This window comes from Nymphaea colorata, chromosome 12 (assembly GCF_008831285.2).
Source record: "Nymphaea colorata isolate Beijing-Zhang1983 chromosome 12, ASM883128v2, whole genome shotgun sequence".
Lineage (NCBI taxonomy): Eukaryota > Viridiplantae > Streptophyta > Magnoliopsida > Nymphaeales > Nymphaeaceae > Nymphaea > Nymphaea colorata.
The window spans coordinates 10909325-10924803 of NC_045149.1; the positions used below are offsets into that span (position 1 = coordinate 10909325).

General features: G+C 36.2%; 1 protein-coding gene across 1 annotated transcript; it reads right to left on the reverse strand.

The window, feature by feature from the left end:
* Positions 1–4030: 4030 nt before the first annotated feature.
* Positions 4031–5934, reverse strand: LOC116265226 (probable inorganic phosphate transporter 1-7). Its single transcript, XM_031645787.2, has one exon. The coding sequence runs from the start codon at positions 5852–5854 to the stop codon at positions 4223–4225; it is 1632 nt and encodes a 543-aa protein (XP_031501647.1). The 5' UTR covers positions 5855–5934; the 3' UTR covers positions 4031–4222.
* Between the last annotated feature and the right edge of the window lie 9545 nt (positions 5935–15479).

The window sequence follows — 15479 nt, forward strand, 5'->3', positions numbered from 1 at the left end:
GTGTTCGGTAGGGTGAGCAAACTTTTTTCTCTTGGAAAGGGAGTCGACCTTCATCAAATACAAAATCACGGCCAGTAATGACTTGCTATTCGCCCATATCATAAAATAAATATCTTGTATGTTGCGTACTATACCCAAGAAGGGCACAAATCTTGCTTCTATAGTCCATCTTGTGAGCATCGAATGGATAAAAATATAGATAACACCTCCAGCCAAAGACCTTGACAATTTTATGTTTTGGTACCTACTAAAATAAAATTTGATATGGAAACTTCATATCTGTGAAGAAGAGGGCATGCTATTTATGAGAAATGTTGCTGTAAGAAATGCGAAATCCTAAAATTTCTATAGCATTGTAACATGGGAAAGGAGAGTAAGACCTGTTTTGACAACATGTCAATACTTATGTTCAACTATTCTATTTTTATTGTGAACATGAAAGCAAATGATTTGATGATCAACCCCACATTCCTTGAGCTAGGTAGTGACATTTCGAAATTCTCCTCCCCAATCACTTTGAAAATATTTGATTTTTTTATAAAATAAATTTTCTATCTTCTTTTTAAAATTTTGGACAACTCCAAGTACATCTGACTTGTGTTTAACAAAAAAAAAAATCCAGCAATAACGAGTTAGAATTCACAAAAGAAATGTAGTATCGATATCCATGCATTGACAAAAATAATGAAGGTCCCCAAACATTAGAAATAATCTAACTCTAAAGGTTTCCAAATTCTTTGGGAAAACTTATTAACGGGTAAAGTACAACTTTTTCCCATTTGACAAGACTCACAAACATTATTAAGATCTTTATCAGAAAATGACAATCCATGTTTATTTAGTATATGTTGCACGATGCAAAGAGATAATCAAACTAACACCATTACTTAAAAGTAAAGGATTGACTTTGAGCAGAAGTAACAGGAAATCTCAATAGAAGAAATAATCAAACTAACATCATTACTTATCTTGACATGATCAATTTCAAAGTATGGCATGCTCAATGAGAGATTTTTAAAATCTAAAGTAATATGGTGAATGGCTCTCAAATCTAGGTACCACCCACTATCATCAATGTAGAGGATAGACATGGTGAAGGACACTATTGAATTAGAGTACTTTTCTAAAATTATTTATTTTTTATGCTCCATGGCCTTTCTTGCTATAGATTTGGCACCGAGTGTAGCATTATTGAGTAGTATGCCTTATATTTCTACGTGCATAACATGTCACATCAGAATTTTTATGACTCGATTGCTGCTGGCCGGCTTAAGGTTTGTTTTTCATCTTCACTCCTTTCTGGTCATTGAAAGAAAATTAATCATATCATCCTTGCTTGAAGGAAATGTTTGCTGTTCGAGTATAAATACTATCCTCACTATTTTCAAGCTCTGCTTCATGTGTTAGTAACATGCTAAGAAGATACTCTATAGAAATAGTTTCAGTTTTGGTGTTTAGAACTATGGGCAAGCCACCATACCTCCACTAGATAAGCTAGTGTTTGCATCCCAAAAACTTTTGGTTGGTTTTGAAGTGCTTCAAAAAATTGAGTTTTGTTTTGAAATAAAAAAGAAAATGGACTCGACCGTCGGTACGAGGATTAACCATTCCCAACGCCTTTACCGAAGGTAATCAATCCAAGGGCTATGTTTATCATTGATGCATTTCACTTTAACTCTTTGATTCTATATGCGGTATGGAAAAATATTGAAAGTTTGATGTTTCAAACTTTTAAAAAAGTTTTCGAAGAGTTGCTTGAGAATGTGAAATGTTTTGAGAAAGCTAGAAGGAAATCCTTGTCAATATCATTAGAAAGCTTGAAAGACATTTTGAAATCATTTTAGTGTTCTCTTAAGACATTAAATAGGTTTGAGATTTTACTCTAATTCGGTTACCACTTAGTTAGAGCTCCATCTCATCTTGCTTAAGTTCTTTTAGAGAGGTGCTTATGATCATAAGTGACATTAAGTAAGTGAAAATGAATGGATGCATTGATCCTATATGATTGAAAGGAAAATCAGACATTCCTACCACAACATTCATCTAAGACATTCCTACCATCACATACATCTAAGATTTTTATTTTGATGATTATCATATATAAGAAGGAAAATTTTTTGAAAATGGATTGGGGTTGTAGACAGTCAAACATGAATCCAATATTGGGTCATTAATTGGTTTGTGCTCTTGATGAAGTTGGTAAATAAAACACTCTTATGAAAAGAAAGAGAGAAAGATAGAGGAAGACATGCATAAATGTGTACATAACATCATATATATGAAAACTTAAAGAGAAAAATGTGTATTAATTTGAAGAGAAAAAAATAGGTTTTAGAGGAAAATAAAAATATACATACGTATATATAGGTATATATAAGAAATTTTATAAGTGGAGATATTTGTCTTGAAAAGAGGGATGAAATATTCAAAATAGAGGAAATAGAATACATATGCGTACACATTCATGCATATATAAAAATTTGTAAAATAAAAAGTGAAAGCATAGAGAGAGAAAGATGGGGGGATCATCATGTGTGCATGGATGTATATAATATGTGTATACATATGTGCTTTCACAAGATTAGAAATCACAGAACAACTTAAGATTACCAACTTCAAGTTTAATGTGGGCCAGAGCTAGGGCTGCACAACGAGTCGAGCCAGCTCGAGCTCGACTCGAACTTGCCCGGTTCAACTCAGCTCGAGCTCGACTCGTTTATAAACGAGTCAAGTTCGAGCTTACAATGAAACTCGAATGAGTAAACGAGTCGAATTCGAGTTTTAAGAACTCGACTCGTTTATACTCAACTCGATTCGTTTATATAAAACCGTTTAAATTTTGAAAACCGATACACAAATTTACCAAAACCGGTTCACCGGTTTAGGGTAAAAATTGATCGGTTATAAGTTCTTTTCCCATTTTCTCTCTCTTTCGTCGACTATCTATCTAGTCCTCTCCTCTCTGCCAGACCGCCACCGCCTGTCCGCCGCACACCATCTCCATCGGACCACCATCAAACATTCGGCATCTAACCACTAGACACCAGCTCTACCGTCCGGCAATGGCATTCGACATCTAACCACCAGCTCCATTGTTCGACCTGCCGTCTGCGTTTTCGTTTAGGCTCCCCACGACAGTCCACACAATGAAAAGAACACAAATGGACATCCAGAGATGACCCAAAAGATTGGCAACGCTTGTTCTGTGAGCACCAGGTATGTTCCCCTCTTTTCATGATCTTGACTCCTATCTACGTCTTCTCAAACTATATTCTAAAGCTTGCTCAATACTTTGCTGCTATTATCCAATTTCCTCTTGGAAATGATGCTCTGCTCAGATCTAGACTCGAATCTGCTCGTCTGTTTTTCTATCAAAGGACATATGCAGCTACTGAAGTTGGCTTTTATTTTACCATACTGTGTAGCCAATTTTAAACTTTTATTTCCTTGTATACATTATGTCCTATTTACATTTTGTTCAGTTGTTCAGCCATCAGCTTATGATTCTATAATATTTAATAATGAGAACAGTCTAATACCAAATGGTATCTATTTGCAGTTCTAAACTGTTGGCAGGGTTGAGTGATTCACAAATTTCATCCCACGTCATGAAATTTACTAGATATTTTAAAAAGAAGGATCATATTTTATTTAGACGAGCTAATCGAGTTAATCGAGTCGAGCTCGAGCTCGACTTTGTTTAATCGAGTCAAGCTCGAGCTTGTGTTAGGTGCCATGAATATATGAATATATATATCTTACAAATCTCATCTTTAGCCTTGTAACAATTAGTCTTAGCTGCCAATTTAGTTTATCGGCTCCATCGCTCATTCTGCTAGATAGATTAAAAAAAATAATAATAACAAAAAGTTAAAACACATGCACGACGACACTCTTAAATCGGCAACAGAATCCAATTCACGGATTATTCACATCATACCACTGATTGATAGACAGACTGGTGAAAGGAAAAATTATTCTGTTGAAAAAAAAAAAGAAACAACTCGACTTAATACAGCAGCTTAAATCATAAAGGAAGACATTGTGTGGTTTTATTTTGAGAAAGCCCAAAGCAACAACAATCTGCACAATAAGAAAAGAATGACCAGAAAATTTAAGACGAGAGGAAAACCAGCTGATTTACGAATGAGTGCTGACACAAGCAAACTAAGAAGCCAGGTGGTTTGCAAAGATAAATTGATCAAACACAAAATACAGCTGCTTAGACAGGGAGAGGACGTTGTTTATCCTCGAGCTCTACATTATCGCCTGCGGCCTCCCCAGTCATCTCCTCAAGGGACTTGCCCTTGGATTCTGGCACGAGGAAGGTGAAGAAGAAGCCCAGTGCATTTGTCACACCCAACACGATAAGGGAGTTCTTCACACCGATACCTGCTGGGTATCCTGGGTCAGCCTTGGCCTTGTTCTGATTCTGCGCTGCATACAGGAATCCAAATGCACCGATGATGGCACCAGCTTTGCCACAGGCCGCCGATATGCCGTGGCAGGTCGACCTCAGCCTTGCCGGGAAGATCTCTGCCGGAACCACGAAGGTGGTGGCGTTGGGGCCAAAGTTGGCAAAGAAGAAGGTGAGGGAGTACATGACTACGAAGCCGATGCGGTTCTCCTTCTTGGTCCAGTGGTCGTAGGGGATGGCGAGAGCGAACATGAAGACAGTCATGAAGAAGAAGCCGATGAGCTGTATGGTGAATCGACCGATAACGTCAATGAGCGCCACGGTGAACCAGTAGCCGGGAATGGTGGCACAGAGGGCGATAAGGGTCTGAGCCCGGGCGATCTTATATATTTCTTGTATGGCGCTCATTGTTTTGGCTGGGGGGATCCACCCAATGGCGGAGAAGATGTCTTTCTGGAAGAGATTCTGGCTGTAGAAGGCAATATCAAGGAGGAACCACGTGGTGGTAGTGCCCACCAGGTGCCTGCCGTGCCTCTTCATGAACTCTTTGCTGAAAAGGCCGTAGCTCTCCTTCGAGGCAACCTTCCTCAGCCTCTCTTCCTCCTCCTCCATATCCAACTGCTCGTCGAAGTTCACTTTCATGACCTTCTGCATGTTGGCGGCCGTCAACTGTGCGTTTTGAGCCACCAGCGCTGTGAACCTCGCCGTCTCCGGCATCTGCATCCGCCAGTACCACGTCAGTGCTGCCGGAAGGCAGCCGAACATCAAGATGATCCGCCACACGTAGTCGGCCTCCTTTACCGTCGACCCCACCATGTCCACCGCGTACGCTGGCGCCGGGTAGTGGTGCTTGAATGCGGCAGAGACGACGATGGAGATGATGCCGGCGAAGAGGATGCCGAACCCCTGCATGGCGAAGACTGCACCGATGAATGCCCCCCTGGTCTTCTTGTTGGCGTACTCAGACATGATGGTAGCAGAGAGCGGGTAGTCTCCGCCGATGCCGAAGCCCAGCCAGAAACGGAAGAAGCAGAGGGTGGTCATGACGGCCTTGGGGTTGGTAGTGAACGACAGACCAGAAGCAATGGAGCATATGAACATGAGTACAAGGGTGAGGCCGTACACCTTCTTCCTCCCCAACTTGTCGCCGAGCCACCCGAAGAACAGCTGACCGGCAAGGGTGCCGCAAAGGGCGACGCCGTTGACGGCCGAGGACACGTTAGGAGGCAAGGACCCCGGCCGGTTGGGGTTGCCTTCAAAGTAATAGATCCTGCCGAGCAGCTTGGTGACCAGCGAGATGCAGAACAAGTCGTAGGCATCGGTAAAGAAGCCCATCCCGGCGATGACAATGGCCGTGAAATGGTACCATTGCGTCTTGGCGAGGTCGAGGGCGTTGAGCACCTTGAGTGTCTGCCCCTCATTCTGCTGCGTCGCCATTTGCTCTCGGCAAAGCTTCGGCCGCCACACCTCAAGACAAAAGAGAAGGTCGTTAATTTGTGGAAGGCAAAAGGGATAGAAGAGAGAGTAGCTGAAAGGTGGCGGTGGGGAGAAGGCGGAGAGGGACGGGAGAAATATAGTGGGGAGACAAGGTGGAATGTGCTCTCGGAATATTCCCAGTTGGCCTTCCGTCATTGGTACCGGTCAAAGGAACCAACCCTCCTGGCTGGAGTGTGAAGTTAGCCTATTCCTGTGGGCCCCACTACCAGCCCCGTAAACAATTGCAGTTGGGGATTCCAGATTACAATGTTCCTTTGATTTCCTGCCTTTTTATGTAGTGGGCCCCCATCATCTACCTTCCTTGGCCTTTTTTTAATGCATGGTACACTTATTTGACCGTCACGATCATTATCTATGAAGAAGTTTGGAGATTTAATTAGTTTGATTACGTAATTTATTTTGTTGAATCATTTATAGCTTTAATGATTCATGTATATATATACATGTGTGTGTGTGCTATGATTTATGATTTTGAGATGAATAACTTTCGTTCGATTTGGTGTATAGAAAGGGACAACGCACTATGCTCGTTAGAAACTCGCCTAAATCCGACTATAACGGTTGTTCAGTGATTAAGTTGTTGCCAAACCTCAAAAAGTGGGCTGTGCAGGTTTCTAACATGTAAGAGATAGATTTATTTATTTGTCTGCCATCTGATCGATGCTTATCCTATGAATTCAGTAAAAATATATTTCTATATCTTCATGATTTATCAAGGAAGTAAGAGGCTTACATGCTACAGGCGTGGCGCTTGGAAAGATGGAAGTGCGAATGAATTGTTGCCACACTCTTTTTTAAGTCTATCGCGTTCGATTTTGTGGAAAATTCATTGAGGAGGGCCTCACAGTGGTTCAAACATTGAAACGCTGTTGCTTTCGACTCTTTCCTTTAATTAAGGGAGGGCAGACCAGTCAGCGGGGGGACATTTCCTCTAGATAATTACAGCCGTCTTTCAGAGAAGGCGAGATTTTATGACGATCGACCAATCGTCGAGTCTGATTGACCATGAAAACAAATTTTGTGGACTTTTGACAAGTTTCACCGGTCGCCATTGGTGGTCTTACGTGGGCTGCATGTCCCCAGCATAGTTTCTACGTTTCCTTGCTTTAAAAGGTAAGCTTTTCACGTAAAACAACACCTCCAAAGTTTAGGACGCCAACACATCTACTAACAAAAATTACAAAAAAAAGTGTAAATTTTGAATGAATAATAATTCACCGCTCAATCTTTTTCGAGAGAAATTAATTCTCTAAGAGCTTCTTGTAACATAATTAACTGCTAATTTAACTTTGATGCAAAAGATTGTTACGAATAGCCCTATTCAAAATTAATTACAAAATTTTTTTTTATCGACCTGGGGAAGAGTGGTTCTTTTTATACACCGCTCAATCTTCGCTTGGTTGATACGAGGCTCTCTTTAGTTAGATTGATTCAACTGAAGCCCAACATGTATTCAACCCTAGCCGTAGATTTTTCGATGGACGGGAAAGCACCTGGCTTTCAACAGGGCCTGTTGTTTTCTTCATTCCTTGTTGATGCTTATAAGCGAAATTGGTCATATGCACAGCGGGGTGCACAAAAAATTATACACCTGGACATAATAACAATACTTTTGAAAAGTAAAAAGAGTTCTTCTATAAGGATAGTAAAAATGAGTAGTGAGAAAGTTAATCTCTAAAAAAAAAGGAGATTTTTTCCACGCTATTTTTAGTTTCTTCTTCTCTTCCAAGTTCGGTACGCATGACACGTATGTTCATGCCGTGATGGTTCCTTTCAGAAAGCTAATGGTGAGCAATCTTTTATATATCATGACGACTAAAAGATTTAATTAGCTTATCCCCACATTAGGTTATGTATATGTATATATTTTATTTATTTATCAGGGAATATATGGACAGACAGACATGTGAAATTAGTAAACTGATTATGATCAATTTAATCAAGTTGAATGATAATTAATGTACCAAGTGTCGTGTTGAAAATTATTCTTTTGTAAAAGGTGAATTGGGTAGCAAGTACTTTGACTTTTAAAAATATAGTTTTACATGTTTCACATTGTTAACGATCAACTCAATTAATCAAACAAGTCGCGATCAGTCTAAATAGTTTACTTTTTTTTTTTTTTCACTTCGCACACATATACGTATACATATGGCTTTCCATTTTATAAATTGATTCAATGTAAGATATATGTGGACGAGTTTAAGCTGTATGATCAACTTTACTGGAGTTCTTTATTAAGTGTTAGCTGTAAACATACTTTTTTAACATTGAAGTGCAAGTTTTCGTTTACCTTCAAGAAAAAATAATTTTATGTATATGTAACACTTTATATTTAAACCGTTAATCATGATGATCGAATTGCTCATAATTATTCTATAAAATCAACATGCTTATTCTTTACATTTTCTCATGCACACACACACACATACACAGAGATCTAGGCTTGTGTTTAAGTGAAGCGATTATGATGCCCTCATTATGAAGGTGTGAGTTGAATATTGAGTTGGGGTTGGAAGTAATTGTCAAGGCAACAGGGTGCCTTTATCACGTACGTCACATATACTCATAAGACGTACTGTTGAATAAACTGGGAACTCTTGTCTATATTCGTTTTTATTTGTCTATTTCAAAGAAAGTCATTTGTAGCGACCTCGGGTGAAAGCTGCTGAAAGTGACATGCGTCCTTACATTTTTTCCCCCGTTAGGTTGCTTTCTTCACACTAAAAATTGGTCCCTTGCATAAATTTAATACAGGTAGGCGAGTCTTACACTTCTCATTCGATTACATGAAAAAATATAAACAGTCAACATTGAAACTTAGACCTTTATCTGCAGCACAAGAATGGAAAACAATCCCTATATATAATGCCCTTTTTTGCTCCATGAATTCCAATGTGTCTTATGCATTCCAAAGTACCTTCGATAAGGTAAAAAATAAAAAGGAAGATTTTTAAAATGATGAAAAAGAAATTATAAAAATGTTAAAACTCTAACATACCCTTATCTTTATAAAAAAAATTCTAAACCACCCCAAGTACTTTTTTTTTTTTTCCTTATACATATTTGTTGTGCGCACAAGGTGTTATACCCAACTCGATCTCTCATATACATGAAATGTTTTAGGTGTCCGAACTCTCACGTGATCGGATTCTGATATGCAAATTGAATTTTATACGGAGAAAGAGCTCAAAACTGTCAAAAATCATGCATGATCAACAAATATACATGATTTATGCACTACCATTCTGCTTGGTTAGTCAAGTTTTTTTTTTTTTTAATATTATTCTAAAGAAATTAATGCAAGTCATTGCTTAATTTCAATCCACACGGTTTTCATGGATGCCATATCTCTAGAAAGAAGAATCTAATAATTATGTTCTTGTGTGTGGGAATGTGTCGGAAAAAAATGACTGACAAAAGCACGCAGGTATCTAAAAGTCAAATTTACAACAGTTGTCATAAACAACAAAGGATTCCTACTCCTATTTACACTCTACCATCATTTTCCTAAAATATTTTTCTCTTGCGTGTGAGCGACAACTCCATTCTCGAGAGCTATCTCTGTTATATACACGAAGAATAAGTAGAACCAGCCACTATAGTTAGAGAACGGTTCAATCACGTACAAGTTTTTACATATATGATTCGTGGGTTGCAAAATCGGCCATGCATATAGACTCGATAGTCATAACTAAAACACTATAAAAGCATATAAAAGAGACATTTTTCAAGTGTAAATAAGATTTTGATAGAAGCTTCCTATATGAATGATTTGTAAATACTAGACCGTTATATAAGGGTAAAAATCAGACCTCTTAAATTTGTATCAAAAAGTGTTTTAATCAAAATGTGAACTTCCTAATGTGTTTATATATAATAATTTATATAAATCGTGTTTTTGCTTAAGTTATTTTTGTTAAAAAATTAAACCTTTTTACCATCAAAATTTGGATGTTGCAAGAGCCATACATTTTTTATTATTAAAAAATATTATTAAAGTAAAAAAAATACTGACTTAATACTTAATATATGTTTCCTGCCAAATAAAAAAAAAAAACCCCAACACATTGTCATTCTATAGGTATATCTCAAGATCATATCTATAAGGTTAGAATGTAGAAAATTACTTTAATAATTAATTTCAATGGGTCTTATTTTTGTCTCTTATATTATATACATATATAAAAGAAAGTTGGTAGAAACTGGACCACTTGGTTAAGAGACAAAAGCCAAACCCATTAAAATTATATATATATATATATATATATATATATATATATATATATATATATATATATATATATAATGCTCACATAGTTGGCAAAAACTTCATGAAAATAGAGTTTTTCTATCCGAAAACCTGACGTGATCCAGCTAATGAAAGGCAGCGCCCTTTCAATGATGATGTAACCGCATATATCAATTGCCTTAGATCTTGAAAATTCAATAACCCATAATGTCCGCTGTCCTTTCAGAGTTGAATATCATGTTCATGCGTACAAGTTACAGTAATACAAGCAATATTTTTTTTTGTTAAATGATACTTTATGGGGAATTCACATAGAACGTATATTGCATGGTACAATGACTAGGGTTGTCTCTTTAACATTTAATGTTTGGTTAAGATATATATATATGTATATATTACGGTCATTTAGTAGAATTGGGTATTCCAACAGCAGTATATATATCTTAACCAAACATTAAATGTTAAAGTAAAGGGAGACAGAAACAGTTAATAGATATTTGTGCACATAACTGCTGGTCGTACTTATTTTCTATTTCCTAGTTCTCATTGCAATCTTACTACGTTCCCTTTACAACATCCGCTCTCCTGGATGCGGATTTATGTCTGGAATCATTTCTTAGTTGCCACATGAACCAAATCTGCTGGGAGTTAGGCTCTCCATGAAAGAATGATAGAATTACAAACACGAAACACCCAGAGCAAATAGTCACTATAAAAGATTCTAGCAGTAGGAATGGTTCGAAATCCGTTGCTACCACTAAAAGAAAAAAAAAAAAAAAGGAAAAGGAAGGATCACCCCACAATAACGTGTCGAAGGACGTTTCATTCTTAATGAATTAAAATATTTTTTTTTTTTTTTCATTTTCTCATTCACCCGTGTGACCCTTCGGCTTCCCAAGAAAAGCCTTTCTCCAACGCTCCGAGAGAAGCGGACGCCGGAAGAGTTACGCAAGGAAGAGGATTTGCCGCCACTTTTCCTTTGAAGCCTCGGTGACCCACACTAGGATAGGAGGAGACACCGGTTCGGACGCTGTTGCTTTCAACTGCTTCTGTCCTTGAATGGAGGGCAGACGAGTCAGCTCGGGGACATTTGCTCTGAACAATTGCAGCCATCTTCCCGAAAAAGCCATAATCTAATAACAATTGCGATGCTCAACTTAAAAGTAATGATCGTCACGTTGGGCTTGACCATGAAAGCCAGTTCTCGTGACTCTTGATTAGTTTCATGAGCACGCCGCGAGTTGACCTGACCCTCAATCTACATTTCCATTCTTCAAAACTAGAGAAATTGGGAAAGCCCACCTTGGTTTTAACATATTTACAAGGATCTGCCTGTGTAGAGAAAGTTGAGTGCAAAACGTATATGGTACGCCGTGGTTTGATAATTTTTTTTAAAAAGGGCTTTTATAGTCTTTTTACTTTTTTTTTTTTCCATTTCCAATTGTTTTCATCTCCAGTGTAAACAAAGACTATTTTAGTCATTCACCATATTAACACAGTAAAATGCGTGCACCAATATAGCGCATATAACCAAGTTTAGGGCAAAATTATAATTAACTATCTTAATATTTGTTAAAATAAGTTTCTAACCGGTGCTCTATATTGGGTTGATTAGGCAGACTGAATTACTTGCTGCGTTCAAATCTAACTACTTGTCTTCTAATCTCCAGCTTTCTTTTTGCCTTCTCCTTCTTTTCATTTGGATTTTTTTCGAAATTCGGAAAGATTCTTCCGAATTTGGTAAACATAACCGAGCCACAAAATATATAAAGGTTGCTATCCCTCCGAGTAGTTGATAATTTCGAGAGAATTAGAAATCACTGCTCAATTTTTTAAAATTAACAGATGGCAGCTCAATCTTTTTTAAAAGAAATTCTCTTAGAGCTGCTTATAACACAATTAATTATTAATTTTTTATATAGAATACCTTTAAAAACATACCTATTGAAAATTAACAAGAATATTTTTCATCGGTCGGGGGAAGAGTGTTTCTCTAACAGAAGTATATTTATTATTCTGTATCAAAAATTAAAATTTTCTATATCAGGCAGCTCATTGAGAATTTTTAAATCAACAGAAGATCAGATCATTAGCCGCGTCACATGACATGCTGTACTTTGTTAGACACCAAAGCACTTGGGTCTTAATTCCCTGTCTGACAACCCCAGGAGGTGTTGCTTTCAACTCTCTTTTCTTCATGTTGGCTTGGCCGATACATGACCCTTTGAATCAACTAAAGCGCAACATGGAAGTTATTAAAGGCTGGCTGTAGAAGTCGTCATATTTGGACCAAAACATCTGGATCTCAAAAGACTTGTTATTTTCTTCCTCCTTTTTTGATGTTTCCAATCCAATATTGCATATCCATTGCTTTTACTTATTTCTCTTGGCCAAGTCTCCAGATTTTCAGAGACTCTTTAATTTACTTCTTCCTTCTCCAAGCTAGGCACGCATGACGCATTAGTTTTAATTTCTTCTTCTCTTCCAAGTTGGGCATGCATGACACTTTTATTCTGATGCAAACTGTTGGAGTCAGCAATTATATATGTATATATATTGAATGGTAACTCTAGCTATTCAGACTGAACATTCGGATTGGTTGTGATGGATGGTGGAGAGAAAAACAAGTAGAAAAAAGTAATAGACATTTTTGTCATCTAGTATTAATTCGCATATTTTCTCCTTATTTGTCTCTCAACCATCCATCACGATGGATTGAACAGCCTTTATAAGTGAACTTAGTGATTATATAGATAAGAGTTACCATTCACTCACCACATATATACATACATACACATATATATATATATATATATATATATATATATATATATATATATATGTATGTATGTATATAATTTTGCAAAAACGAAATTATTTGGTTAAGAAACAAATATCAGACCCATTAAAATTAATTATAAAAATATTTTTTTGTAATCTGACATAATAAATATGATCTTAAGATAAATTTGATTAGAGATATATATTAAGTTACTAATCTTCTTGCTTAAATAATGTTTTTTAATAATAAAAAAATGAAGGGTCTTATAACATCAAAAGTTTTAGGTGAAAAATCAATTTTTTTACAAAACTTATTTGAACTAAAACATGATTTATATTAAATTAGCATTTATAAATGCATTAGGAGGTTCACATTTTCCTTAGAACACTTTCTAACATGATTTTAAGAGGCTTGGTTTTATCCCTTAGCCAAGTGGTCTGGTATCTTTCCGCTGCAACCCTGCTGTGGGCAAGTCCACATCATTGTTATTAACAAAGGCGTGGTATCTTTCAAATCAATCATATATATATATATATATATAATGAAAGGGTCTATTTACGTTATCTCAACACTTGGTTATATAAGTAAATATTTATTTATCAGGGAAAAAATGGACAGACAAATATATGCGTATTAGTGAATTGATTATGATCAATTTAATCAAGTTGATTATTGTTAATGTACCAAGTGTCACGCAGAAAATTAGTTTCTATAAAAGGTAAATGGTAGGAAGTACTTTGACTTCGAATAAATTGTTTCACCTACGTCACATTTAGAACAATCAATTTAATTAAACAAATAAGCCACGATCAGTCTATTCTGACACACATATATACTTATACCTTCCCAATCTATAAACTGATTTAATGTAAGATGCATGTGGACAAGTTTAGTTTATGCTGCATTTTCACCTTTATCCGAGTTCAGTTAGTGTTAGTTGTACAAATTACGTTTTTAAAATTGAAGTGAAAGTTTTCATTTAACCGTATGAAAAAATAACTTTATATCCGACACTTCATAAACCGTTAACCAACATGATCAAATCTCTCTTAATTATTCCATAAAGTCTTCCTGTTTAATCAGTTTGCATTTTCTTATGTATATATATATACTCTTTTAATAAGTTCTCAGCGAAGACGTGGATGGCATCTATTCCAGTGAGGCGATTATGATGCGCTTAATTACATATACTGTTGAATTGTTCCGTTGCATAATTAACAGCTAGGCGAGCCATAGACTATTGATTTGATTGCGTGCAAGAATACAAACAGTAAGCATTGAAGCAAAGACAATCTTAATATATATAATGCACTTTTTTGCTCCATCTAGAAACTAAAAAAATAAAAAGGGCCCTACACACAACGTTTTAGGTGTCTAAAACTCTCACGCAATCGTAATATGATATACAAATGAATTTTATAACGCGGAACAGCTCAAATTGTCAAAATCATGCATGCTGAACAATTTTATGTGCAGTTTGAGGAATATTTTTCGCTTGGTTGGTCACAACTATGGATGACAAGCATTCTGTTTGGTTAATCAATTACTTTTTTGTAAAAAAAAGAAAAAAAATAATCCTAAAAGAAATTAATGTATGACTGTTTAATTTCAATCGTCACAGATTTCATGGAGTCCATATCTCTAGAAAGAAGAATCTAATACTTGTATATATATATATGTGTGTGCGTGTGTGTGTTTTGGGATATGTAAGGAAACTAATAACTAAGAACAAAACATGCAGCTATCTAAAAGTCAAATATACAACATTTGTCATAAACTACAAAGGATTCCTATTCCCATTTACACTCGACCACTAATTTCCTCGAATTTTTCTTTTCTTGCGTGTTAGCAACTCCGTTCCTTCTGTTATATATATAAAGAATGAGTATAACTATAACAAGTCACTATTTTTGATAGGACGGGCCGATCACGTACTAATTTTTGCTTATATATATGATACATGATTATTGTGCAAAATCGGCCGCATAGATTATATCTTCATTACTAAAACATTTTAAAAGCATATACTAAAACATTATAAAAGCGTATAAAAGTGACGTTTTGAAAGTGTTACTTAGATTTTTGTAAAAACTTGAAAATCAACGGTCAGAATTGTTTGAGCTCATAAAACTTGTTATGACAAAAAATATCAACCTTTTATGTTAATTTTCTTTGTATAATATAGTTGGTTTTTTCGTAAAATGTGTGACTCCACAGACCAGTGGACTGATATCTCTCCTTCATACTTTGCTAACTTGCCGATCCGAGTTGCAAGTTGTCTGAGTCGGCTAGGATCATCAATTTAGTGGGTCACGAGTCACGGTTCGTTGAGTCAGTTGCGTTCGTCAACTAATTACATATATATATATATATATATATATATATTTATGGTGTGTTGTTGAATTCTAAAGGTTGTTATTTTTTAAACAGTAAAATATTAGAAACTCTACTAATTAAAAGTATAAATGCTCATCATATTACAAGTTATTCAATTATGGTTGAAAAAAATGAAACATGAAGCTCTGACAAAT

Bases quoted from the DNA above. Each gene is read 5' to 3' on its own strand.
- LOC116265226 (XM_031645787.2), bottom strand. From the start codon at position 5,854: ATGGCGACGCAGCAGAATGAGGGGCAGACACTCAAGGTGCTCAACGCC.